The sequence below is a fragment of the Aspergillus pseudotamarii genome (assembly GCF_009193445.1).
Source record: "Aspergillus pseudotamarii strain CBS 117625 unplaced genomic scaffold BDV38scaffold_80, whole genome shotgun sequence".
In the NCBI taxonomy this organism is placed as follows: Eukaryota; Fungi; Ascomycota; class Eurotiomycetes; order Eurotiales; family Aspergillaceae; genus Aspergillus; species Aspergillus pseudotamarii.
In genome coordinates, this window is record NW_022475094.1 from 41053 (window position 1) to 67620 (window position 26568).

Here is a 26568-nt window from a genome sequence, read left to right on the forward strand (position 1 = left end):
AGCTGCAGAACCCCCTCCGCCCGCCACCTCAGGTCCCTCTCCTGCGATTCCTGCCGCTGGTTCGGCCCCAAGTCGGAAGCGTAAAGCCCCCTCACGAAGCGATCGGTCTGTGGAAGCCCCCGGGCAGCCGAATCCTCCGTCTCCCCCACGGAGAACCAAGAAACAGCGGCGTGCAGCTTCTCCCCAACCGGCGGCCACCTCTGCTGCTCCCCGCCGTGGTACCCGAAATCGTCCAGCTATGTCCCAATCCGGGTGAGTCCGAGGTGCTTCGTGGCGATTCTCGCGGTTGTTGCTGATTGACGTGTTGCTTCTAGCCCATCCTCACATCCAACGGAGGAGCCTTCGAGGAATCAGCCGTCACCTCCGACATCCAGAAGAAAATCGAGCAGAAATGGGAAAGTGTCACAAGGTATGGTTACACGGACGATGCTCGAGGCCGTTGTCGCAACCCTATCACCCCCCACTGGCCAAGCGACCCAGTTAACACATTATTTCGTCAGATCGCTTTTCAACTGCCCAATCCCCTCCCCCTCGGCGCCAACAAAAGAAGCGTTCACCTAAAAACAATCCAGATGTCATCATGAAAGAAGCGGATGAGGACTTGGAAGGACGTGAACGGAGTGAGGAACGAGATTCGTCTCCACCAAGTGATAGCAACGATGGAACCAATCATTCGGGCCTTGATGATGACGATGGAGATCTGTTTCACAATAGCCTGTTTGGCTCACGCAGCCCCCTGGGGCTTCAGAGTACCCTACGTGCGCTGTCTGGGATGATGACGGGCATGTCATCCCGATTGCGAGAAATCCTGTGCAATCTCAGAGCGAAGGATGATCCATCCATCCAATTGATCGCTTTGCAGGAGCTTTCAGATCTCTTACTCGTATCTAATGAGGATAATCTTTCCGGTCAATTCTCCCCCGATCCCTACGTAAAGGAATTGGTCGCATTAATGCAGCCGAATGAATTCGGCGAAGAAAATCCCGAAATCATGCTCCTCGCATGTCGCTGCTTGGCGAACTTGATGGAGGCTCTTCGCGGCTCCGTAGCCAACGTTGTCTACGGGGGCGCTGTGCCGATTTTGTGCCAGAAGTTGCTGGATATACAGTTCATTGATCTGGCCGAACAAGCTTTGAGTGTAAGTTCGCCGCTAGACCTGTTAACTCGTCTTTCATGGCCTATGCTAAAAACTCCCAGACTTTGGCAAAAATTTCCGTAGACTTTCCTGCCTCTATTGTTCGGGAGGGGGGCTTGACTGCTTGTTTGACATATCTCGACTTCTTTCCGACTAGTACACAGCGTACGGCGGTGACTACGGCAGCAAATTGCTGCCGTAACCTTCCACACGATTCCTTTCCTGTGGTGCGGGATGTAATGCCCACACTTCTAAATGTGCTGTCCAGCAATGACCCAAAGGTGATGGAGCAAGGTTGTTTGTGTGTCTCCCGAATTGTGGAGAGTTTCAAACATAAGCCGGAGAAACTGGAAGAACTTATCGAACCCGCAATGTTGAAGGCGGTACTTCGTCTGCTGTTGCCAGGTACCACCAATCTAATTGGCCCGCACATTCACACCCAGTTCCTCCGCGTTCTAGCGATAGTGTCAAAAGCCAGCCCCAGGTTGTCTGTAGAATTATTGAAGATGAACGTGGTCGATACTTTATATCAAATCTTGACTGGGGTATCGCCGCCAGGAAACCTGGAAGATACCACCGTTAAGATGGATAGCGTGCTTGTGATGCAAGCCTTGATACACCGGCCTAGGGAGCAGGTCCTTGAAACGCTTAATGTGATTTGCGAGATGTTGCCTGGCGTTCCAGGCCGACGCGTACCACAAACCGACGGATGGCTTAACCCCCCCCTCGACAGCGACCCGTCCCTTGCCTTAAAGTCATCCAAGGCGAAAGAAGTAGCCGAAAAAAGACGCTCTCTATTACTAGAATGCCAAGGCGAGCTCAAGCGCTTTGCTATGATCCTGTTGCCAACCTTGACCGACGCTTACTCAAGCACTGTTAACCTAGAGGTCCGACAAAAGGTTCTCATCGCTCAGCTTAAGATGTTGCACCATTTAGACGCCGGTCTGGTGGAGGAAGCTCTACGGTCTGTGCCGTACGCCTCGTTCCTGGCGGCAATTTTATCTCAGAAAGACCATCCGTCGTTGGTCTCGTCAGCGTTGCGTTGCTCTGAACTTCTCTTCCAGCGCTTGGAACATGTGTACCAGTACCAATTCCATCGTGAAGGCGTTGTTTCGGAAATTTTCAAGCTGGCAGAGGGACCTTTGTCGGATGAGAAGCAGACCAAGCCTTCCTCTGATTCACCCGCTGCTATGGACACCTCGGCCGATTCACGTCGGGAAGCCGAAGACGTCGATGGCCCGGGAGACGACGATGCTCATGATGACGACTACGATGAGCAAGAGGATGAGCGGGATGAGAACGACGACGGGTCGGAATCGGATAGCTCTTCATTATCCGGCCAAGTGCTCTCTACAAGGGTAGACAATGCCATGAAGGACCTCGTTATCCGCGACGCTCGGACGTTTGTTGGTCTCTACGAAGCCGGCCATGGTAGAGATATGCGAGAGAAAGCTATAGAAGTCTTGACCGAATTACAAAATCTCGCCTCGAATATAGAAGCCTGTTATCGTGGAGACGCACGTGAGGACGGCCTTGCGCTTTTCGAAAAACTGGCCGCCTACTTCGACGGTGACGCACTCGAGAGTATTACCAGCTCAGAATTACTGAACTCGGGTATCATCAAGGTGCTGCTGGACGTGTTTGGTGACTTTAACCTTGCCTCTATGCGCAAGGCGCGTGCTGCTTTTCTACAGGCATTCATGGGATCTACTATCTCTGAGAAAGCCCAAAGCCAAAGCACTGCTACAACTCCATTCAGTGTCCTGATCCAGAAATTGCAGGACTTGCTCAGCCGGACTGAGCATTTCGAAGTGCTTACTGTCAGCCACAATTCTTTGGAAAATACACGGAGTAATGCTGCACATATGCTTGGAAAACAACTTAGGCTCAAGCTGGTGGCCGACGAAGACTCTGATATACCCCGTACCTATCGAAGTATAATGGTCTCAATCCACGCCATTGCCACGTTCAAAGCCTTGGATGACTTCCTTCATCCACGAATTAGTCTGTCAGATCGTCCAAAACCATCCCGCAGCCGAGAAACTTTATTCTCACAGATTGCTAATGCCGCCCGACTTCGGGATCAACTAACCGGCAATGGCGAGTTCACTGGCAGTGATATCCCACCTTTGCCGCGACAGAGCACGAACAACGACAGATCCTCGCATCCAGAAGACTCACAACCAAATGCCCAGGAGTCTTCGACCGAAGGTCAGGAGCGTAGTTCGAGACCCAGACGTTCTGGCCGACACCAGCAAACTTCAGAAGACTCTGCCCATGATGATGAGCCTTTGGAGTGCGCGGATGAGAGACAACTGAGTGAGGACGAAGAAGAAGATGATGATGATGGTGACGACGGAGAACTGAATGCTATTATGGATGATCTAGACGATGACCTCTCTGAGGACAATGCTCCTGACCCGACGGCGGTGAACATGGAGGTAGCCTCCTCCGGTAAGGTAACTGCTCGGAAGGAAGATGGAACACGTGTGGCCACTCCGTCTCAATCCACCCCAGCATCTAAAGCATCGTCATCTGCCTCCAGTGTGGCCCAAAATCCCACCGGAAACAACTCTCTTGCCACGGCTGGTCGTCCTTTCTCTTCCTACGCCGCTGCAATGGCTTCTATCCCTTCAGACTGGCACCTGGAATTTAGCGTGGATGGCAATCCAATTACCGGTGACACAACAATATACCGTGCTGTTCATCACAACAGGCAGGATTCGGATTCTATCGGAAGGCACGTGTGGTCTGCTGTCCATACCGTCAAATTCAGGCGCGTTCCGGGGCCACCTCCTCCAGAGCCTACTGCCCTCACATCTAGTACATCAGAGTCTGCTGCGAAGAACGCTAGCACCGAGATGCCACCTTCACTCAGCCAAGATACAACAAATGCGTCGATATTCCAGCTACTTCGCCTTCTACACGAAATGAATGCCACGCTTGATGATATACTCACCGAAAGCAAGGAGCTAGTCGCACTTAAACCTGAAGCCCTTGCACAGTTCATCAATACTAAATTAACGGCGAAGCTTAACCGGCAGTTGGAGGAACCCTTGATCGTCGCGAGCAGTTGCCTTCCCAGCTGGAGCGAAGATCTTGCTCGTCTCTTCCCCTTCCTGTTCCCATTTGAGACACGCCATTTGTTCCTTCAGTCGACTGCTTTTGGCTACTCGCGGGCGATGATGAGGTGGCACAATTCGCAAAGCGGCGACGATGGTCGGAACGATCACCGACGTGATGATCGACCGTTCCTTGGACGTCTCCAACGACAAAAGGTGCGCATCTCAAGAAGTCGTATCCTAGAGTCTGCTATGAAAGTCATGGAACTCTATGGCTCTTCGCCGAGCGTCCTGGAAGTGGAATATTTTGAAGAAGTAGGCACTGGATTAGGCCCGACCTTGGAATTTTACTCGACTGTTTCAAAGGAATTCTCAAAAAAGAAGCTCAAGATTTGGCGAGAAAATGATTGCAACGATGCCGAAGAGTTCGCTTTTGGCAAGCGGGGCTTGTTCCCCGCCCCTATGAGCGAACAGCAGGCTGCCTCGGAGTCCGGGAAGAAACAGCTACATTTGTTTAAAGTTCTCGGCAAATTTGTTGCTCGCTCGATGCTCGACTCCAGGATCATCGATGTCTCCTTCAACCCCGCATTTTTCCGAATCGCTGATAGCTCTTTCTCCGTAGCCCCATCTCTGGGCACGGTCAAGGCTGTCGATCAAGACTTGGCAAATTCCTTGCTCCTGTTGAAGCGCTTCGCCAATGCAAAGGCAGAAATTGAGAACAAGGAGCTTTCAGAGGCTCAGACGAGGCAGGCCCTACTAAACGTTGAAGTGGACGGTGTTACGGTTGAAGATCTGAGCCTCGACTTCACCCTACCCGGCTACCCGTCCATCGAATTGATCAAAGATGGTTCTAATGTTCCGGTAACGATCGAAAATGTCGATTTGTACGTTGAGCGGGTCGTGGATATGACTTTGAGTAGCGGTGTCCGGCGTCAGGTAGAAGCGTTCCGGGAGGGATTTTCGCAGGTTTTCCCATATTCCGCTCTTCGGACCTTCACACCTGCGGAACTTGTAATGTTGTTCGGAAGAGCAGAGGAGGACTGGTCTATTGAAAGTAAGTACACTTGATCCGTCTGTATAAGTACGGATCAACTAACATGCTGGTCCTAGCACTCATGGATTCTATCAAAGCCGATCATGGCTTCAACATGGATAGTCGCAGTGTGAGGAATTTGCTCCAAACGATGAGTGAGTTGGATGTACAGCAACGGCGGGACTTCCTTCAGTTTGTCACTGGTAGTCCCAAGCTCCCAATTGGAGGTAAGAAGAAAGCCCGCACTTCATTTACGCCGAGACGGATTCTGACAGGTATAACTTCTACAGGCTTCAAGAGTCTCACCCCGATCTTTACCGTTGTTTGCCGTCCCAGCGAACCGCCATATACCCCCGATGATTATCTCCCCAGCGTTATGACATGTGTTAATTACCTGAAGTTGCCGGACTACAGCAGCTTAGATGTCCTTCGAACCCGACTGTCTGTCGCTATTCAAGAAGGACAGGGAGCATTCCACCTGTCTTAGTCGCTCTCTTCCCTGCAGCTTGCGATCAAGTTACAGATGGTCAGAGAATTGCCTTCCATCGCTTATAGCGGAAACAATACAAAAATAGGAAAGAGAAACCAAAAAATGGGTACATTTGGTTCATTGGTACAGTATCTAGCGCAATACCCTTACATGGTGATTAAGGGAGGTTATAATGATGGCATGAATGAATCGAATCTGTTTACATCGGCCGGCTTTCTGCATTCAAAGTCCATTATTTACTTAGTCGCAGGGTATTGATTCCCGGACTTTGGGATGGAGTCATGGGGTTCGTCATTTTATTCTAGATAGAAAATGGAGATTTTCAGCGCAAAATTGTTGCCCAGTCTATCAGTTCGCCGTTCTATCTTGTGTCTATAGTCTATATGAGGTATTATATGATTATGCGTGAAAATATTTTGTTGAAGGGTATTTAGATTACATCGCGCTCTCGGCTGTCACGCCTCAATTAATCGCGATACAGAGGGACCATAGACTGTAACCATAAACAGTTAGTCACCACCTGAGTTAAAGGAGTCAGAAAGAAAAGGGGAAGCCATACCTCTGCAAACTTAGGTTCAACAAACAAAGCCCTAGCTTCGGCCACCAGAACGGCATCACTCTCCTCTCCAGCAGGTGGCAACGAGCTCAAGCTTCCCTCCACCCAAGCCTTCCTCCCCTCAACATTAACCGTATCGGCCCGCAGCACATACAACCGATCCGGGACTGCCGGCTTCCGAAAATCCACATTCAGGTTCGCCGTCATACCCAAGCCACTGGGAAACGACGCCGACACGCACCGCGCAAATGCCTCGTCAAACATAACGGACAGCAAGCCCCCATGCACGAATCCCGGGTGCCCGCACAATTGCTTCCCAATGTGAAACACAGAGATCACACGCCCCGCCCACCGGCTGCTGTCCTTCAGCTTCTCAGTCGCCGTCCACATGTACGGGGGCACGGTAATCTTCTCCGGGCCGGCCAGTGAGCCCCCAACGAAATGGGTGGGTCGTAGAGAGGGGTTCATGGAAAGGTGAGGGCGGGACTCTTTGTAGCTGGGATCCCGGCGGAGGGACTGCACCAGGGGCAGACGCGAGATGGAAGTTTCGACTTGGGGTTCGAGGGCTGGTGGTGTAGTGGTGCGGAATGAGGGGATGTCCTCGATGGGCGTGGCGTTTGTTGAGGCATGGTGGTCTTGGGCTGTTGCTGAGGCGGCAATGCGTACTGTGCGGATGGGCGTTGTTTGAGGGGTTGTCGTTGCGAGAAGCTTTAGTCGGTGGGTGTAATGTCGGGTTCTGGTTAAGATCATCATTGTTGCTTTTTGGGGTCGTGGTTTTTTCTTTTGGTTGAAGTGGTATCAGAAGGTAGTATTCGTATGCACAATGATATCAGGGGTTTTTATAAAGCTGTAGATCTATAGAAACTTAATTTATGTTAGTGTTGGACGGCGTCAAACTTCATCTATGTTAGCTAGGGTTTAGATCGACGTACCTATGATGCTAGGGGTTATTTAAGCTATTTAAGTGAATCTTGATAGGATCAGGAATGAGATAATGATTCTTCGTTACGACAGAACCCGGATAAAGATAAAAAAAATTGAAGAAAAAAACCGGAGAAAAAGAAATACTAACTCCGTAGTGGAGTATGTCTACGCTAGAGGCCCCACGTGGAAGTACGTGCCATCATTCTCGCAACTAAGAATACTCCGTATCGCGAAGCCAGTCCTGCACTATCGCCTTATCTCGCTGCTCTTGGTGACCTAGATCTTCAGGGTCTTCAGGTGCGTGGCTTGTGATCCATCGATGGTTCTCTTGGTTCATAAAATCTACTTCAAAGGGTATATCAAGCTTATTTCTTCAACATCGGCAGTTCCGGACGAGTAAATCCCTCATTTGCCACAGGTAGTGTCCAGTGGGAACAAGAGGATAATTCTGATTGCTCTAACAATCATTCTAAAATTTCTAAATATTCGCCATTGCCTTGATGATTCCAAAACAGTTCTTGCTTTCGAAAACTTTGATATCTCCAAATAAGGTTAGTCGGCATGCCGAGATTTCATTGATCGGGCTAGAGTGGGTCCCTTCGGAGTCATCCCGAGAGCTCCCCGATTCCGATGGGGAGGGACGGAGTATACACTGATTACACATAATAGTTGTAGAGCCATTGTGTCGTAATAGTGGTTAAAGTTGTATAACCTAGGGCAGATGGCTTGGAGCCAATTCTAGGTTTTAATGCTTGAAAGTTCAACTTGAATGGATGCATTCCGATCTCACCGAATCTGGGTACTTGGCGTTAGTGCTTTGTCTGTTACTCAACACGGTAGCTGGTCAATTAGATAGTTGATAGATACGGAATTGGGGCTCTGGTTTATGTCCGCGCTTGCGTATTGGAACAGCTGTTGCCAAATCCGGTTACTGGATGTAGGTTTCACATCCTGTCGTTATAGTCATGAAGACGTAGGCTGTTGCTCTTTTTGGAACATTGTTTAACTCTCTAGCTTTGGACTTTAATCCGAAGTATAAGTTTTTAGTCTAAAATTAAGGTTGTTTACTCTAGTCAGTGATGTGATATGAATTCACCTGATACTCAGTTAATATTCATACTAATCCTGTCATTAACTCGCTCAGCATTATCTACATGGAGTATCGTTACCTTGCAAGCCTGTTCTAGTTACAGTGTACCAATCTTATGAGCAGTCATTGCCACCGATGCGCTAGACAACTCACCCAGAGCACCAGGTCACCAAAGCCCTTTGACAAAGTAGTATGAGAGATCTCCCATGCCATTCTCTTCACCTGCCACTTGACCATTCCCAAGGCAACGGAAGCGGTTCGCAGAGTTATACTGAATGTTAAAATTTTCCGCGCCGATGCTGTCAAGACACTTCTTGAAATGACTGGTTGTGCCCGCGTAAGGAGCAGTGACCTGCCCCGAAGTCTTACCGTTCTTGTACCAGCTCCGGCAGTTATCCGCCCAGGCCGTCCGCTTAAAGTATTCCTGCGCCCAGACATTGTAGTCATCAATAGCCTCCTTCTTGACTTCCATCGACCTATGAAAATTAATAAAAAAAATTGTGTTAACCTTAGCAGTCAAGGGTGAACATACTTGATGTCATGAGTGGTCATGTGCTGGGCCCACCTCATGATGTAGTCGCATACGAAAGAGATTCCAGCCAGAAGTGAGCCATTGGAAACTGTGAAGTTTGGTCCACCAATAATGAAGTAATTGGGCATTCCGTCCACTTGCACAGAGAAGAATGCCTCTGGGTTGTGCTTCCACCGCTCGTCCAAGGTAGCGTTGTCCCGCCCTGACATTTTCCAACGTGGAACGAAGGATGTGTCAAAACCAGTGGCGAAGACAATCAGATCAAATTCTTCTTCCTTTCCATCAACTGTCTTTATCCCCTTCTCTGTGATACACTCAATCGCTTCCCAGCACATGTGTGTATTCGGGTTCTCGAAGGATTCCAGATACCCATCACAGGGTGTCAACCGGCGACAACCCGGGCTGAAATCCGGCTTCATCTTCAGAGCAATTGATGGGTCATGACTATTTTTCAGTCTTTCCTGCATCTGCTGCGTGGCGATCTGGGTGGCAAGCTTATTGAAAGTGTGGCCTTTCATCATACCATAGGCAAACTGATTAACACTGGAGTAGGAGCATTAGTGCCGGTCTGCAGATGCTCGTTGAGATGCTCCTCTCACCAGTTCTCAAGTTCCTTGCGCATCTTGAAGAAGGCCACGGGGTCTTCTCTGAATTGCTTCTTTTCCTCTTCAGTGTATGCAAAGTTTCTCCCATCCCTCGTTAAGTGACCACTGAAGTTGGAAGCGATCCATGTTGGGTTGCGGACATAGTTAACCATCTTGGAGACCTGGGACTGCATCGCTGTGACACACTGAATACCCGACGAGCCGTTTCCAATGACTGCTACGCGCTTGTTCTTCCATTCGTATGATTCGTCCCTAAAATCAGTCTTAGTTCACTCTTCAAGTCTCCAGCAGGTCAGGAAGGAAAGTACCAGGCCGCAGTGTGGACCAGTTTACCGCCAAATTCACTCATTCCTGGAATGTTGGGCAACTTCCAATTGCTTTTGCATGTAGTTAGCAAAATCAGCCAAATCTGAAGGTCAACTCCTTGTTACCTTAATGGGCCTGATGCGCTAACAAATATTTCGGCTTCGTCCTCCTTAATCACACCGTTTTGCTCGACCTTCACCTTCCATTTACCAGTTGCTTCGTCCCATATTGCCTCTACCACTTTGGAATTGAGGTCAATGTTGTCATACAGATTCCACTTGCGGGCTGTCCTCTGTATGTACTCTTTAATTTCGGGGCCAGGGGCATAAAACCGCGAGTAGTTGGGGTTCGGTTCGAATAGGAAAGTATAAGCATCTGATTGTTATTCGCTCACGGTTAGCAAAATTCTTGTTTGATGCTGAAAGTTGATCCAAGGGCGATCTCACGGGCTGGGACATCACTAGAATAGTCCAATTGGTAGTGATGAGTGACTCTATTACTCGACGCAATCTCAATGACTGATTCTTACCAAGCAACACCTGGGTATCGGTTCTCAAACCAGGTTCCACCCACATCTGCATTCTTCTCATAGATCACAAAATCCACCACATCCTCCAGTTTGAGTCCATGTTTGATTTTGTGGGCGAGAGTCAACCCGCCGAAGCCGGCTCCTGCGCAGATAATTTTGATCTTCCTGGGAGTAAAAGCGACGTCTTCCTTAACTGGAACCCAGTTTGGAGGAGTCTGGCCCTGCGCGACAAGGCCAGCCAACGTGACTGGGTGTCCGTTTGATGTGTCCTCGGGGCGTCTCATGGCTACAATGTGTGTTGGGCAATGTGTATGTGGCAGGGAGGATCTGCTCCACGGAGTTCGTAAGTGCTATATAATCCATTGGCGCGTTCTAATAGCTGCAATTGCTAGCGCTAAACACTACCCCCTGTAGAGTAATTTCCGTCACATCGTGCCATCGCTGCCATCTCCTGTAGATCTCGGGTTGCAGGCGGCGCAACCGATGTCTCACCCCGACTAATAAATACCAATAAATTTACGACAACATGAACCTCGACCCCCACCAAACCGCCGACTCTGTTGAAGTCCGTTCGTGGCTAAGTGGCGCGTGCCCCGCGCCGTCGCGACACTATCTCCAAACCTAATGTACGGCCTCGCACGGGGTAGTTCTGGCATTGGATGACCCACCGCAGATGTGGAGATCACTACGTACTCCGTCGTGCACGATGCAGGGGCTATTTTGGCCCTCTCACGGTTCACCAAGCACGATCCCCGACGTATAACCATTCACAACGCATAGTTGTGCGCAAAGCATCTCTCATTGGCGAGATTGCGATCAACATGTTATATCGCTCACCATTAGTGCTATGGCTTCAAGACACTAGCAGCAAGCTAGCCTCCGGACTATTGCAACCTCATAAATCTCATACGCAGGGTAGACAGGAAGCCAATCCACCGAAAGGCGGCCTTATGTAACCATCAGCCATCCTCCGTGCCAGGGCTCGTCGTCGGAGTCCGGACGAACAGGGTTCGTTCGGCCTGATTACGATACATTAGCAACCCTAAAGCCCAACACGCGAATGGAATCTCACCCTTGCATAACACAATACAACAAAGTTTTTGCTACCTACATAGACTAGAATTTAGCGTTTTTAAGCATATATATAACTTCTCATGCTATTTCTCTCTTTCCATGTCCTCTGGCTGAACTGCCGACTCTGACGCCTCTCTCTGCCCATGTCTGCGTCCGGAGACTTTGGGCCTGCGCCCCCGGGCGTTGACCTCTCGGAGAACCAAGATGGCTCTATGCTTGGGGCGGTCATTACCCTGATTATACTCGGGACGCTGTCCGTAATCCTGCGGATATACGCTCGGACTGAGTTCAAAAAGTTCCAGTTTTCTATTGACGATTATCTGAGCTTTGCTGCCTTGGTAAGTAGGCCTTCCAGGTCGAAGCCACGTATATGCGAGTCATAGCTCATTCTCCCCGCCATTATTCAGTTATTTTCCTACTCGCTCGGTATCTGTGTGATCATTAGTGAGTTCTCTCCTACCGCTTCATTTATCCCTTCATCGTCTATGCAGTAGCACACTGACCGTGGACAGGCGTCAAATACAAAAACGGGCACCACGTCCAAGCCCTCACCAAACACGAATTCACAGTCATTTGGAAACTTCTCTACGCCCACGTGATGTTATACGCCTTCTGCGTGACCTGCACCAAAACGTCCATCATTTTGTTCTATAAGCGCATCTTCAACCTTCGCTACTCTCTCTACTTTGCTATGTTCTTTATCCTGGGCTACTTCATAGTCATCATCGTCACGATAAACGTGGCATGCGATCCGATCCCATACTTTTGGGAGCAATATACCGATCCCGATACCGCAGTCGGCAGCTGCATCGACATCCCCAAATTCTTCTTCGGAAACGGTATCGCAGCAGTCTTGATTGACATTGTGATTCTCATCATTCCGATCCCGATTACCTGGAAACTACAAATGCCCAAAACCCAGAGATTGGCCGTGATCGGCATTCTTTTACTGGGTAGCTTGTGAGTTATCATTCTCTCTCCCCTTGATACCTTAAAAAAGACCGCCCCAAGCCAAAAAAAAAAAGGAAAGAAAGAAGTGATCGGCGTCGCTAACTAATCTAAAGTGTCTGCATTGCAGGTATTGTCCGACTCGTCTTCCTAAACCGAAACACGCACTCGGACGATGCGACCTGGTCCGTGGCGCCCGTCTTCGTGTGGTCGTGCGTCGAACCTTCAATCGGAATCGTCTGTGCATGTCTCCCTACATTATCTCCGCTTTTCCGCCGTTGGTGGTCCAACATCGTCACTGGAAGGTCAGCCAGTGCAAGCGCGAAACAGACCCCCTCAGGGTACAATCTGGGCAGCCGGAAATCCCGTCTCACGGATCTGAGTATGACGTGGACCCATGGGGATGAGGTCGAGCTAGTGGACACCATCATCGAGCGTAAATCGATGTCCATGCAAAGGAGAGGGAGCGAGGGGGGGAATTCATCACGATATTCGGGAATTCGAGTGAGAGACGAAGTGACGATCAGTTACACGGCGGTTTGATTGGGTGGTGCTATACGTTTTTACAATTCATGTATATATGACAAATTTTTCTAATCGATGAACCTTAACGATCAATAGTTTATGTTCGTCGGCGACACTAGTCATGATGTAGAGTTTTTCGGCGGACTTCTTTTCCGACTTGCAAGTTGTATCTCTCATTCATTGGATGGTCACCTTACTCCAATGTCTGTCAAAGCAGTAAGATCAACCTCAACTTGTTCTTTGAAGAGAAAAGATGGCCTGACGTGCTGCTCTTAGCGCTTCAAGAATTTCCCTTGGCAGGTCCAACCAGAGTCCATTAACGAAGGTGGATCGACGTTAGCATTCCCTGAAACGGGGCGTCCCATGTGGATACAAGCTAAAGTAGTGGCTGGGCTGGTGACAACACAACAGACGTTCCATGATTCATGAAAGGGCAATAGTAAGGAATTTGTATTTTCATTCGGTTAAATGGAGGGGTGGGTTATTGATATTTGGCCACTGTTCTAGTCGAACACGAAAGTTCAATCAATTGTTTTGGCCTGAATCGCTTCCAGAGAAGTGCTTTGGCCCCCACGGGGATTTATATCAGATCCACTACACTGCGTTGAACTTCTTCCAAGCCCTCCGAGTCTAACCTGTTGCCTGAAATATTTTTTTTTTTCCAAAGCAGCTGGGACAGTTGGAACATGGTTGGGAATTTCATGATAAGAAGATAGGGGGTTAAAATCTCAACAGCCGAGGTTAGGGCTAACTAACTTCAATTACGATCTTATCAGGGTTTCTTTTCAAACTTCCATATCGGAAATCGGAATCTCAATTTCCACCGTGTGAATTCACAGTATTTATTCTAGAAAAGCTTCAGGCTCTGGGGAAATAAAACGTAGGCCACGCGAGTTATTATTATTGAATGTGGCTTGCAGCATTATTCAGGGACTATTTTTTGATTTTAAACTTAGGTTAGGATGTTCCTGACGATCAACTGCCCATTGCGGTCCCTCGAATATGACACCCGTCCATGGCGGGTTCCATGGTAGAAGCATCGGCTAAGCTTAAGATCCTTTCTTGAGTTACATAATAAAATATATCGGGACGTCGATGTGCAGACTCCAAAGGGGGTCAAAGAGTTCAATTGTGGATCCGTAAAGTCAGGACTATTTGCCACGCGGGGCTGATGAACATTACGTGCATGTTCTTATATTGAGTATTCCTATTTTGTCTCTTTTCCTTTCTCGCTTTATGAGGTCATATCGTTTGGGAAGTTGTTATGCAGTGGATACTCGCGTGGCGAAGATAGGGATCCCTCCTGGTGATCTTCTTCTTTTGAGTCCTGCAGTCTCCTATCTGGTAAAAGAGTTTCGTTATCACTTATTATGCAGGGTGAACCAAACATAATCCGCGGACTGGAGTGTCATAATATTTATGTATGTAACTCTCTATGATTGTATGCACACTCTCTATTATTTATCCATAGTCAGCATTTGTGTCGTTATCAGCTGAAGCAACTGGTCCCGGCTCTAGTGGAACAGATTGATAAGCTGGATCTTCTCCTAAGATTCATTGTTCAAGCTTGTGCAAAATGACGGCTGTGCTGTCTTATCCCAAGAGTTGGAAATACCTGAGGGACTCGAGCTTTACTAAAGAGAAAGAAATGAACCATGAAGAGTTCGGCAAGGTCTACGTAGTGGTCATTGTTTAAAACTGATATCATCGTCTTTCCGTTCGTCTATGGGCGTGTATATACAGAGGTAGTGCAACAGAAGTGAAACTGCTATGTAATATTTATCATTAAGAATAGATTATTTTTATACTGATTTAAAAGTGAAATGACACTCGTTGAATCAAGGGGTTACCGTGAGGTTCTTCGATGTTAGAGCCTCCGAGACAGTTTTGTATGTAGCTGTAGCCGTAGAAGTAGACTAAAAGTTAGCTGCAATGAATAACATCATCCTTCACCCTAATAACTTTGAATTTCTTTTTCTTTTTCTTTTTTCTTCTTTTAGTTGATGCTTCTTGCCCGGTAGCTAATATACTGAATATCTCGACATATTGTATGTACACAGAATCGGCATAGCATTTATAAGCATCCCTGGATAACTAGGAGCAATGCCCGGGTTTTATATAATCAGTTCAGTCGTTAGAGTATTACAGTACTAACTGATTTAATGATATGGTCAATCTCTACATGTAAAACAGAAATTTATACCTCTTTGCTCAAAGCACATGCCTACATTTAGTTGTTTCATGGACGTGGGCCATGGCCATAAACAAGCCCATCAAGAATAACAAATTCCGTAGAGCAATTTCCGGAAACCACACCAGCACCCAAAGCGCATCAAAAACAAGCTATCCGTTAAAAAAAAAAGACCTTGACTAGCCGCCCATGGTTCGAAATAACAGTTGGCTTGATTGGATAAGTGATTGCGAGATAGAGAATTGTGTTACCGGTGGTAGGATCCTAGAGGGAGAAGGACCGTCCTGTAAATTCCTTTATCTATTTATACTTGTAAGAGAGCCTAAAGTTATGGCTCGAGTAGGCTCTCCGGTAGGTTACAATTCTATTAAGTACACTATTACCCTATTCACATATTATAACTATAGGCTAGTTTAATTAATAGTCCAACACGAATCCTACTAAGACAGCATTCTAGCTAGGGTTGAACTGATCAAATTCTTGCTCTACGATTCTACTCATATAGAATCACATTGCCTTATAACACTGGGCACCCCATAATATGCCCCAGAAGTAATAAGGAACCAATATCAAGTCATGAAATATGAGGAATGTACTCGGCCCACTGTAACGTCTCGTAGACCTCTCTTGGAAGAAACGCAAGGTTAACAAAGCATTCCACAACCAGAAATAAGCGACTAAAGATATAAAGCGTGAAAAACATGGGAACGACGAATCGCTTCCAGGCCGTGTAGCCTGTTTCATGACGTGACATCAGAAAAAAACTAAATATAACAAACAAGCATGGTCCGCTACAGGTTATTACCAGGCTGCACATATGCCAGAGTGTTTTCTCTGCAGCCGAGTGAAAGGGGGCGTCCCATGCGAGGAGATGCAGAGATCCATAGATAATTCCCGAAAAGCCGAAAGATAGCCAAGCCCAAACCCAAACGGGATGCCAGGTCTGATGATAATATGGCGAGCCTAGGGCGCCGGAAATAGGTTGTCTGCCTTTTACCAGCCAGCGTAGCGTCCCGCCCCAGTTTTGGCATCTGTCTGCGACGCCTTCATAATCCAATTTATCGGCGGTGAACTCGCGAGAGGATCGAAGACACAAGAAGCCGCGTGCTAATTGCGATAACTGATGATTTGATCCATATTCCGGCTGCCAGTTCTCTGTCTTCGCCTTCAAACATGCGGCTTTTGTGAGTTCCCAGCGTGTATGGTCCGTAGAAGCGCCGTTGTCGAGGAGGGCTGTAGCGAGTTGCGTTTTGGGGCTGGATTGGGAGCAGTCCATTCTTAGATCTCCTCTTTCCATCGCTAGTCCAGACTGGTCTAGAAAGGGACCAAGACACCCATCTATGTTGGACATGGTACACATCGCTGCGCATAGCTCCATGGCTTGGGGGCCGCTGATAACCAACGGCTCAGACACATCCAGCGGCTTGTGCCACCATATCCCGTACATGATCAGTGCGCACACCGCGTGGACAAGGGTATTCCATTCCAGAAGGCTAATGTAGATCCCCTTGTTGATTCTCGCAAATGTCTGCACGCAGAACCAAAAGGCCTGAATGCACATGAGTGCCTTGGTGACTCCATCCGCCTTGCTCTTGTCTTTGATCTCCTCGCCTGAAATGTCGGGAATCAGATGGGGAGCATGTTCAGCCAATGTCATGATCCCTCTCGGTAGAATTGTCAGTCGAGTTCTATGGGCCGGCAGGAAATCCATCTCCCCTGTGTCAAATACGACACCGCCCATCACGACAAGGAAGCTATGCATCTTAGTCCATTGATGGAGTCTGCGCGACCGTCTCCGGGACCGTTCAATCCCGGCTTCTAGGTCGGTTTTCTTCCAGCGCCGCCGTAGCCTCCGAAACATCCTCCTTATCCATGAGACAGACCGGTCTTGCTGATATGCTTTGCAGATTATCCTCGTCAGGCGATGGGCTTCAGTCCATTGGCCTAATGCAGCGAATATGACCTAGAAAGTCCCAGAAGAGTCAGCAAGGTTTCTTGTGCTTATTATTCATCAGACTGAGGGAGATAGGGAGAAAAGAAAAGGGATTGATTGTATACCACTTCCGGAGCAAAAATCCCAAGGACCAGCCAGGCTGCTTTCCTCCACCACAATACCAGCCACGACAACTTAGGCCATCTTTGAACCAAGAACCCCAAGCTCCGATACTTTTCAGTATAGTTCGACTTCCCGTGGCCCGGCAGGTTGAGATGCACGGCGGTCCATACACAAAGGGCGAGTGTTATTAAAGAAGATGAGAGGATGGCCCATGTCCCACGTGCATTGGGTTCAGATTCCCATCGAGCTGCGGTGTCGTTGCGCGGGCGGACTCCAAAGATTGAAGTCATGTCAGATACAGCTGCTCGGTACTACTTACTTGCAGTTGTAACTGGGGCTCTGTGAGGGGGCCTCAGTATATATATATATATATATACACCATCGTCTCTCCGATCGACAGAGGCTTTTTGAGTGTGACTTGTTCATTACTAGTAGTTTTGCTACCGTCTAAGAGGTCGTTGAAGGCACGAGGGAGATTTGAAGAGAACAACAGATCATGAATGAATGGATGCATGGATCTGAAGCGGAATTACCGTAATAGGCAGTCGAGGGCGATGGCTTACGCCGATTGGTTCTCATAAAAATAAAAGAAACGAACTACGAGTGTTTAATCGCTCGAACTGATGATCGTCGCCTGTCAGCCGCTCAGCCCCCGCGATTGAATTTAACCCTCCCTCAACCTTAGGCATCAGCTTTCCCTCTCAACGCCTGACCGGTGTAGCGTCCAATGCGCCCGGACAGGTAGGCATTATACGCGCGACGCCATGGAGCGGGCGCCACGCAGACTAACAGGCGGGCACCGAACCAAAAAGTGCAAAACATGTAGGGATCGCAAGGTGAAATGTGGTATGTAGGCTGATTCCTTTACCTCCTCCTACTATTACATACCGCTATTATCGACAGCCCCGCTGGTTCGCCTCACATCGTGGTAACAGCTCTCTCTCCAGACCGACAGGAGCCATTCTGTGCAATGTGCAGGAAACTGGGCTACACTTGCCCAGGCTACATTTCATCTCTTGTGATTGTTCCCTTTCAGCCAGCAGGGAAGAGCGCTCCTTCCAAGGGAACAGAGTGGGGCAAAAGTGATCCTCGAGCGTTGGCTGCTCGACGGGCAATGCCAGTTGGGATGTCTATGTTAACTCCCGACCCAGTTTCCATCTCCCGCGAATATTTCCTGCGTCGGCTTGTTGGCAGCGACCCCCTCCCGCAAAGGTCGGGGATTCCTAGCCTTCTGTGTGCGTTCTTGGATAGAGCCTTGTCGGTTGGCTCCTTTCAGTACGAATGTACGAAGGCGCTTACTGTGAGCTATCACTCAATGACAGCTCTGGGTTCTCATGGAAGCGCCGCTGGGGAAGCCATGAAGGCATATTCCCATGCTCTGAGAGCCGTATGGAAAGCCATCGACCAAGATTCAACGACAGGACCGGACATCCTGATGAGCATAATGTGCCTTTGCCTCTACGAAAATATTGTCGTCACCGAGCCGAGGTCCTGGATCAAGCATTACAAGGGGATCTCTCATCTGGTAGATAGCCCGTGGTAGGGTACCGTTGCTGCTGTCTTTGGATTGGCTAATCTTCGTAGTAGATTGAGATAAACGGGCCAGAGCATTATCGAAATGGAAGGAACAGAGACATTCTGCTGGCCTTCCGCTACACAATAGTAAGTATATTAATCAATCCGACAGTGCCTATGCATTCTTTGAACAAGAGTAACATGACTAGATTGTAAGCGCTGGAACGCTTCACCAGCCGTGCTTCCTGGCCGAAGAACGCTGGAGAAAAGCTATGGAACTGACCGAAGATGAATCACGCGATATATTGGACACTTTGCTCAATATCGCTGTTGACATCCCCGGTCTCCTACATGGTCTGAATCATCTAAAAGATGACAGACTTCTGGATAGAAGGAACCATGCAATCCTGAAAAGAAGTCTAGAACAGACCTTGACGTCACTTCAACAGTGGCAAGATACCTCTTTTTTCCGGCCTAATGCAAACAATACCTCTCCCCCGGGATCCATCGCCCAAACTGCCCCCGCAATCGCCTTCCACCATATGGCCCTTCTTCTCTTAGAAGAGCTGTGCTACCTGCTTGAGGTTCCGTGGCTGCCATCGTCGCCTCCATTGTCAGGGGTGATAGCCGGGCTGGACAGGCTATCAACTGCGCACACACGAGCGCAGCGCAAGCACGCTCTGGCAAGCGAGATATTGAGTCTGGCACAGCGATCCATAGGCGACGACACGGGTGTCTATGGTGTCCTCCGCTTTATCATGCCCTTGCATGTAGCCCATGACCACCTCCTCCCTGCAAGTCCGGAGACTGATGCTATTGGAAATCTCATGAATACCGTTATGGCTGGGCAGCATGGGTTCTACATGGCGAGGCGGCATGAAGGAATGTATACGTCATTATTGGGATCAAGCTCTACTACGTAGGGCTTCCGTTATTCTGTCAATTCTTTCGAAGTGGTGGAATCTGTAATGCCGTATGAAACTGGTGAAAGCGCTCTGGACTCGATATGAGTTAAAGCAATCCAGACATAAGAGTAAAACGGGGTGCTAGCTCCAAGGGGTTCAGAAAAATTAGTGCCGCTTTATATAAGTCTTTAATTTCTAACCCCCTCAGAGCTATTTTTTAACTAATCTTAATTTTACTAAAATAAAAGTTCTGACTCTCGTAGAGCTTTTTTATATGATCTTCTTAGTTTCTAACTATGGTTGATTAAATCGGGTTTAGCGGGGAACCCGATCAACTCTACTATCGACCTCTAGGGCTACTATGTATTCCAAGTGCTGTTACAAGAATTACAATGTTATAAGCTGGTTGTATAAACGGAGCAAATATTTATATTTCTGGATTGTCTCTGAAGGAACTATTCGAAGCACGTAAGCCTCTGTTATCAACTTCTCTGAAAAAGCTGTACAACAAGCCACCCTTTCACCATGATATCTCACAATCCAATCAGTTTAGTCTGTGATCTGGATAACAACCTTGCCGACCTGCTGCCCCGACTCAAGCCTCCGATAAGCCTCGCGATATTCCGCAAAGGGATAAACCCGATCAATAATAGGCCTTGTTTTGTGTCTCTCCATCGCCTTGAGCATCGCCTCGAAATCCATGCGCGAACCAATAGTTGACCCGGTCACTGTCAGGGTTCGAGTAAGTATATCAACTGGGGGAAGGCCACCGCCGAAACCGCTTGCAAACCCAATCAGGACAACCGTGCCAGTTATCTTAGTCGATGCTGCAGACTTCACAATTGTTTTCTCGCCCGCAATATCTAGCACCTTATCGACGCCCTTTCCATCAGTCAGAGCAAGAATCTCGCGATCCCAGTCAGGGTATGTGCTATAGTTCACCACAGACTCGGCGCCTAGTTCCTTCAGCGTAGCGGCCTTTTCGTCAGATGACGTGATCGCAAGGACCCGAGCGCCGAAGATTTTCGCAAACTGCAAGGCGAAAAGCGAGACACCACCGGTGCCCTGGACCAGGACCGTCTGGCCCGGCTGGAGGGGCTCGATCTTGTTAAGCGCTGTCCAGGCTGTGACCGCTGCGCAAGGGAGCGAGGCAGCCTCGGTGTAGGACATATAGTCAGGGATGGGGACGAGTGCGTCTTCGTAGAAGAGGGCGTATTCAGCCAACATCCCGTCGATACTGAAGCCGACGCTGCTGGAACGATAGTCTGGGTTGTACGGGCCGCCGATCCAGTTTGCGAAACAACTCACTGTGATGCGGTCGCCGGTTTTAACTCGTGTTACGTCTTTGCCAACTGCCACAACTTCGCCGGCACCGTCGGAGACAGGGACAACGCCTTTCTTGGTCTCCGCGGGATATTCCCCCCTCAACAGGGCCGTGTCGCGGTAGTTCAGGGAGGCCGCGTGTACCCTAATCAACACTTCATGGCGACCCGGGCTTGGTAGAGGTTCGTCATGAATTTCTGCGCTGGCTTTGTTGCCTGTGCTGACAATTCGGCCGGCCTTCATTTGTTCCATGGGTAGAAATAACGGAAAGGCTTTAGCCAGAGGCGGTTTGGCTTATTTAAATAAGTTGATTTGCGAGATAAAATAATTGCAACATGGGTGGCAGGATCCTAGAGGAAGTAGACTTCTTATCTACTTATACTTGTAAGAGGCCTCAGGTTATAATGATTAGAGTGGGCTCTCCGAGGTGGGCTCTCCGATAAAGTTGACAATTCTATTTAACATATTCAGTAATTAAAACTATAGTTAGTTAACTTAATAATAATGTTAAATTAATAATCCAACCCTTGAATCTTACTAAGATAACAACTCTAACTAACTACTATCCTATTATTCCTGCGAACTAATACACCACAATAAATCTTGAGGAATAATTCTACATTTTTTATAAGGGTTTAACGTAAAAAAAGAATGGGCCCAAAAACATTCCTATGTCGATTTCCGCCCTGCCATGCGAGATACCAGCGGAAGGAGCATCTTCGTCGTCATGAGACGCAACATCACCGACGACAACTTGTCCAATGTTCAACCTGTAACCGAGAATTTGGCCGAAGGTAAGGAGGAAGTCCTTACTTAGAGAAAGTTTAATCTACTGGTCCTTAATGCTGGCATCCTAGCGACATACTCCGGCGACACCTACAAAACGTGCATGGAGTAGAGGAACGTGTGCCTCCCATGAAACAAGCATGTATATCCTGTCGAGATCAAAAGACTAGATGTCAAGGAGGGCCACCATGTAGCAAGTGCGTGGACCGCGGAATCCACTGCTCGCTGAGTCGGCATGAAGAACAGCCAGGTGGCTATCTCAGTCACCCACAAGACACACTATTGATTGATGATCATTCCACACAATCCAAGGCCGGTCGCTCTGGAAAGGAAAAACACTACCTCGATTTATATTTCACGTTATTTCACCCTCACTGGCCATTTATTCACCGGGGGTCGTTTCGTGAGGATAATGAAACACCCTTACTTGTCCAGTCGATGATTGTCATCGGTTTGTGGGTGAGTAACGAACTGGATGCACAGTCAAAAGCAGTTGACCTCCACAACGTCCTCAGCTCGGCCATACATCAGCAGAAAGTATGTAGTCGAAGTCCTCCCTGTACCTTGGTCAATTCCACTGACAGGGGAACATATAGGAGATATGGGATGCTTCGATCTCAAAGGACGCAAGTAGTACCTGTTCCTGGCCGATACCGACCTATCAAGCTATCTTACTCCATCTGATCTTCGCTGTACTACACAAAGGCAGTGGAGTGCTTGGTCTGGACTTGAAGCCTTCTCTTACTCCTGTTGATGCCGATCTCCTTTACAGACTTGTCGCGAGCTGCCAAAAGCTGGGCATGCTATACTATCCAAACATGCTGAGGCGATTTGGCCAGACTGATCTTGCTTCATATGTCTGGGTAAGCATTGAGGAAATTAAACGATTTAACATGGCACTCTTTAAGGTCTGCAGGGCTTTCAGCAGCTCAAGCGAACACGGGAGTAGTATAGACAGTTCGTATATGAATATGGCAGGGGCAGCAGCAAGCAGGAAGCTTTATGCACGCGATTTACAGTTTCCATTGCCAAGCAATACTCCATTGTGGAACGCTGTAAGCAGAGAGGAATGGGTGTCTGCGGCTACAGAGGACGTATGTCGCATTAGCCTGGACGACACTTTGGAGGTGGAATGGATCTCGAATTCAGCCAAAGTCTTGGAGCTAATTGAGACTCCACATGTCTTCGGGTAGTGTGGTTGGATAACCAGGACATTACTCTGAATTAGAAGCACAGCACTGAGCTGTTCGAATAGTAACAACTTACATATTGATGTTCACATCGTACCTGATGATAGTCATGACTACTTGCCGAGATAATCTTTATCTTCATTGTTCCATACAACCAAATAATTCGGGTGAGATTGGAGCGTGGTCTCGAGAAGCCATATCACCGACGAAAGCGAATCAATGTGTGAAGTCCCAGACGTTCCCTTGATGGGTTCAAGAAATGTCCTATGCAGAATCATGCCCCGGGGCCTGTTGCTGAGTGTCGGTTGGCAGAAATAAGAATTGGATTGCTAGACTATCCTATGGCCAAATATGTTGATCGGATAAATCTCACTTTCCAGAAATACCTTGCTGATGTATTTAATCCCACTCACTAGACTCAATATAAGCAATCCAGTCATAAGAGTACCACAGCACTAAATTAGCCAATAATATTAGTAACCCTTATTCCTAAGATAGAAGGTTCACATGTCTTTCCTCATTCCTCATTCCCGTATTTAGTTAGTAGTTCAATTCTAGCAAGGGTTGATGCATATACAAGCCTATATCTGCAGCCTTTATTGCAGATATCTAGACCTTTTTGTTCACCGGACATACTCGAGTTTGACCTCACTACCAGGGGACCTATCTGATGTATGCTAAGAATTGGAACCGTAAATAATACAGCTTTTCTCACTTCCAGTAGTATGTGCCTATCCTTTGCATGTCATCCTTTGTTTTTTACGACACATATCTTTCACCCCAGTATAGGTCAATCCTGAGATCTTCTAGTTTCTCTGACATGGCCAATACCATGGGTGCTGATTATAATCTTGGCAAACACCACCCGGTCAAAATTGAAAGTCTTCCAATCTCAACTCGAGAAAACCAGGACGATAGAGAGGACAGCTATCGCAACCTTTCCACGCCAATTTCTACAGAGATAGACGCAAATCTAGTATACAGCATCTATAAACTCTTCAAGGACGTGGAGTCCCCGGAGTTCGACAGTCTATGGCAAGAAAGCCCCGGCAAGGCATTAAGCCCGTCTGCCAAGCAGGCAGCGTCCACATATAGACGAACTCTCTGCCTCGGATTAAAAGCGTTATTGGGGCAAGTCACAATTTCCAATAGCCAAGTCTGACAGGATGCAGTTGTATACTGCCGAGCAGTCATCGCTACCCCCCAGGACTCCATTAACCGGACCAATTCGTACTGGATCAGATGCTCTTCCGACGTAAGCAAAACAAAACTGCAACGATTTGGCCCGGGGTTCATTGCTGCAGCGTATAAGGGCAACTCCGACATTATATCAGATCATTTCCAAGGAGATCGGCCGAAAGTGCCCCACGTCGATAACAAACAGAGCTTCTACCGCAATGCGCGAAATATGAACCTGGGTGCTTTCTTCTATCCTTCCTCTAGCCCCTTGGCGATTGGGGCCTTTGAATCAGGGATAGTGCCATGTTCGCTGTATATGTCAGCTTTCTGGACCCGGAGGCGGCTGTCAAAGCGGCGTTAGTTTCTGGGGTTGCCATTCGTGATGACCATGCTGCGTTCTCGATTGAAGATTACGAGATTCGGCTGCGTATAGTTGGGGTGTCCCTTGGGTGTGCGTATGAATTCGGTGGGCAATTGGTTAATGCAATAAATGATGGGAGTATGTTGCAATGTGTTCGGACTGGGGACCAACTTACTCTTGAGGCTGCTTTGGCGTGGAGAGTTATCAGTGGTTGTACGTCACCTAACAGTGGGTATATAATCGGTAAGGAAGGTTTGGAAGAGGGACTTATCATAGCGGAAGTTTAAATCGCGATGCATGACTTGCTAGACTGGAGGTCTGATGTAGCGGCTGGTAACCATGAAAATGGAGTTTCGGCAGCATATGGACCGGGTATCAAAGACCCGTTTCACGCTTATTTGGAGGCTATATTGAAGCGAGCGGAGTCTAATCCGAGATCTGGTGGGTATACGATTGCGGCCATTGTGCTTATGCACTTTACAGGTGTTAGATACGGTGCATATGGCTATCATGGCACTCATGGTGAGCCATGCTCTGAGTGTGTTCAGATTCTGCAAAACGTGACAATGGGTACAGGGCTAGTTTGGGCTCCAAAACCGCCTCCTAGAATCAAGAAAGTCTCGGCTGGTTTCAGCATCTTGTGTCTACAGGAGAAATTCGAATTTTTGATTGATGAAGTTGATGCTGAGGCCGATTGGGTCTGACAAGATAGACTTTTGTACTTGTCACCGATGCACGTATTCATAGGGAAACCTAAAGTTGATACTGTTAAATTTTCTCTCATGCCCACTGTTACCCTAACATTATTGATCTTTCAAATAGCTACAGATAATTGGAACCGCTAAACTCTCTACGTATCCCCCTAATCAACAACTCAATAAAGGACCAAGAATCCAATAAATACGAAACACACGCAACACTTTTAGAGCCCTAACATAATCAACCAACCAATCTAATTCCAGCATTTCACCAGTTCTTCCATTCTAGATCTGCAAAGGAAACTACGTACCGAGCGTCAGCCACCTCGCTGTTTAATTAGAATAAGGTTTCCAGGAACTGAGCGTTGTCAACTTAGGGCTACTTGCTAGCTTCTGATAAATGCCCGAAGCGGAAACCCATCGGACGACAGTTGCCCTCTATCCTGGTCTGTTCTACTTATGTACATCTACTCTGTAGAGCCACATCGTCTGGATATTGGATCCACTGGGGCTGGATGTCCAATCAGAGGGCTAGCTGGGTGTTGAAGAAACTCATTCTGAGGGAGAGTCCCCACTGGAAGGGAATTATTGACGTGCTATATTGGGATGAATTATAACCTCACATTAGGATCCGGGAAGGAAATCGCTGAGCGAGGTGTTGGGAATGGAAAGTAAAAACTCGTGATAAGGATAAAGAAAGGTAGGTTGAAGCAATTTAAAATAGAGAAAATAAAATAAGCAAATAAATAAATAAAGGGTAAACGAGACGATAGTCTAACTTGGGAGAAATAAATTTGTCAAACCCAGGTCGACACAGGCCCAATCCGAACAAGAAAAGAGGTTGACGATTAAAATTTGACACCGAGCATGCTAATCGACTACTAGAACCCCCTCTTTCAGCTGATCAACTGAAGAAAATCAATGTCGGGGGTGACGGCAAACTCCTTATACGTGGATAGCAAATGCCCTAAGTTAGCCGCCAATCAAGCTGGCTGTTTGCTTCCCAACTCCACCAGTTCCTTGGGTATCTACAGATGTCTCCCTACCAACGAGCATACTAATGGGAGAGCAAACAGTAAAGCGAATTTCATCATCGTAGTTTCCGAACGCGACTATGTTTTATAGCGGTGAGCTTCTGCTAGTTTGCGGGCCGACGACGCTCTGGTATATTCTTAACTACTATTTCTGACTTTGCGGTACCTTCGTATATGAATTTTTTACAAGGCAGATATATATATACGTACATATATATATATGGACACTCACAGTTCTTGAACAGTTGTGGGTGGGTGAAGCTTGAGATCATCTGGGCTTGAGGTATTCTTTTGCTCGTACAGTATCCTATTGTTATCGGGATTTTTAACTCACGTTAGGCTTTCGGTTAGCAGCCATTTCTTTTTTTCCATTTTTCCCCCCCATGGTCATCGTCATAGCCTTTGGATACGTTCAAAACTGTGAAGGCACATTCATTATCGTGGGTATAAGAAACTCCCGCTGACAAAGGCAGATGTGTGAGAACGTGCGAGGTCGGTTCGGGGTCTGTGGCCACGAAGCC

General features: G+C 47.9%; 9 protein-coding genes across 9 annotated transcripts; 5 read left to right on the plus strand and 4 right to left on the minus strand.

The window, feature by feature from the left end:
- The first annotated feature begins 260 nt into the window (after window positions 1-260).
- Window positions 261-5952, plus strand: BDV38DRAFT_207292 (HECT-type E3 ubiquitin transferase UFD4). The gene is made up of 4 exons (XM_032052543.1): window positions 261-1138; window positions 1198-5251; window positions 5308-5457; window positions 5521-5952. The coding sequence occupies exons 1-4, from the start codon at window positions 581-583 to the stop codon at window positions 5715-5717; spliced, it is 4959 nt and encodes a 1652-aa protein (XP_031908626.1). The 5' UTR covers window positions 261-580; the 3' UTR covers window positions 5718-5952.
- Window positions 5726-7293, minus strand: BDV38DRAFT_207336 (PaaI family thioesterase). Its single transcript, XM_032052544.1, has 3 exons — window positions 7209-7293; window positions 6280-7140; window positions 5726-6213 (listed from the first exon to the last, which is right to left on the minus strand). Exons 2-3 carry the CDS (start codon window positions 7027-7029, stop codon window positions 6187-6189), a joined length of 777 nt encoding a protein of 258 aa, XP_031908627.1. The 5' UTR covers window positions 7030-7140; window positions 7209-7293; the 3' UTR covers window positions 5726-6186.
- A 1163-nt stretch (window positions 7294-8456) lies between these two features.
- On the minus strand, window positions 8457-10546 carry BDV38DRAFT_287601 (flavin-containing monooxygenase; the record flags this gene model as incomplete). Its single annotated transcript, XM_032060906.1, has 7 exons — window positions 8457-8766; window positions 8823-9365; window positions 9422-9679; window positions 9736-9804; window positions 9859-10108; window positions 10180-10193; window positions 10263-10546. 7 exons carry the CDS (start codon window positions 10544-10546, stop codon window positions 8457-8459), a joined length of 1728 nt encoding a protein of 575 aa, XP_031908628.1.
- Window positions 10547-11368: 822 nt separating this feature from the next.
- On the plus strand, window positions 11369-12347 carry BDV38DRAFT_207348 (uncharacterized protein). The gene is made up of 3 exons (XM_032052545.1): window positions 11369-11674; window positions 11744-11780; window positions 11849-12347. Exons 1-3 carry the CDS (start codon window positions 11480-11482, stop codon window positions 12298-12300), a joined length of 684 nt encoding a protein of 227 aa, XP_031908629.1. The 5' UTR covers window positions 11369-11479; the 3' UTR covers window positions 12301-12347.
- A 3227-nt stretch (window positions 12348-15574) lies between these two features.
- Window positions 15575-17346, minus strand: BDV38DRAFT_287603 (uncharacterized protein; the record flags this gene model as incomplete). The annotated part of the gene is made up of 3 exons (XM_032060907.1): window positions 15575-15735; window positions 15796-16963; window positions 17059-17346. 3 exons carry the CDS (start codon window positions 17344-17346, stop codon window positions 15575-15577), a joined length of 1617 nt encoding a protein of 538 aa, XP_031908630.1.
- Window positions 17347-18026: 680 nt separating this feature from the next.
- BDV38DRAFT_287604 (uncharacterized protein) lies at window positions 18027-19494 on the plus strand (the record flags this gene model as incomplete). The annotated part of the gene is made up of 3 exons (XM_032060908.1): window positions 18027-18581; window positions 18644-18718; window positions 18781-19494. The coding sequence occupies 3 exons, from the start codon at window positions 18027-18029 to the stop codon at window positions 19492-19494; spliced, it is 1344 nt and encodes a 447-aa protein (XP_031908631.1).
- A 487-nt stretch (window positions 19495-19981) lies between these two features.
- Window positions 19982-21123, minus strand: BDV38DRAFT_260743 (zinc-dependent alcohol dehydrogenase family protein). Its single transcript, XM_032055957.1, has one exon. It carries the CDS (start codon window positions 21049-21051, stop codon window positions 20026-20028), a length of 1026 nt encoding a protein of 341 aa, XP_031908632.1. The 5' UTR covers window positions 21052-21123; the 3' UTR covers window positions 19982-20025.
- A 327-nt stretch (window positions 21124-21450) lies between these two features.
- Window positions 21451-22778, plus strand: BDV38DRAFT_296950 (Zn(II)2Cys6 transcription factor; the record flags this gene model as incomplete). Its single annotated transcript, XM_032063044.1, has 3 exons — window positions 21451-21593; window positions 21657-22122; window positions 22182-22778. The coding sequence occupies 3 exons, from the start codon at window positions 21451-21453 to the stop codon at window positions 22776-22778; spliced, it is 1206 nt and encodes a 401-aa protein (XP_031908633.1).
- An 817-nt stretch (window positions 22779-23595) lies between these two features.
- BDV38DRAFT_274983 (uncharacterized protein) lies at window positions 23596-24988 on the plus strand (the record flags this gene model as incomplete). The annotated part of the gene is made up of 5 exons (XM_032057939.1): window positions 23596-23931; window positions 23983-24252; window positions 24294-24567; window positions 24625-24885; window positions 24930-24988. The coding sequence occupies 5 exons, from the start codon at window positions 23596-23598 to the stop codon at window positions 24986-24988; spliced, it is 1200 nt and encodes a 399-aa protein (XP_031908634.1).
- Between the last annotated feature and the right edge of the window lie 1580 nt (window positions 24989-26568).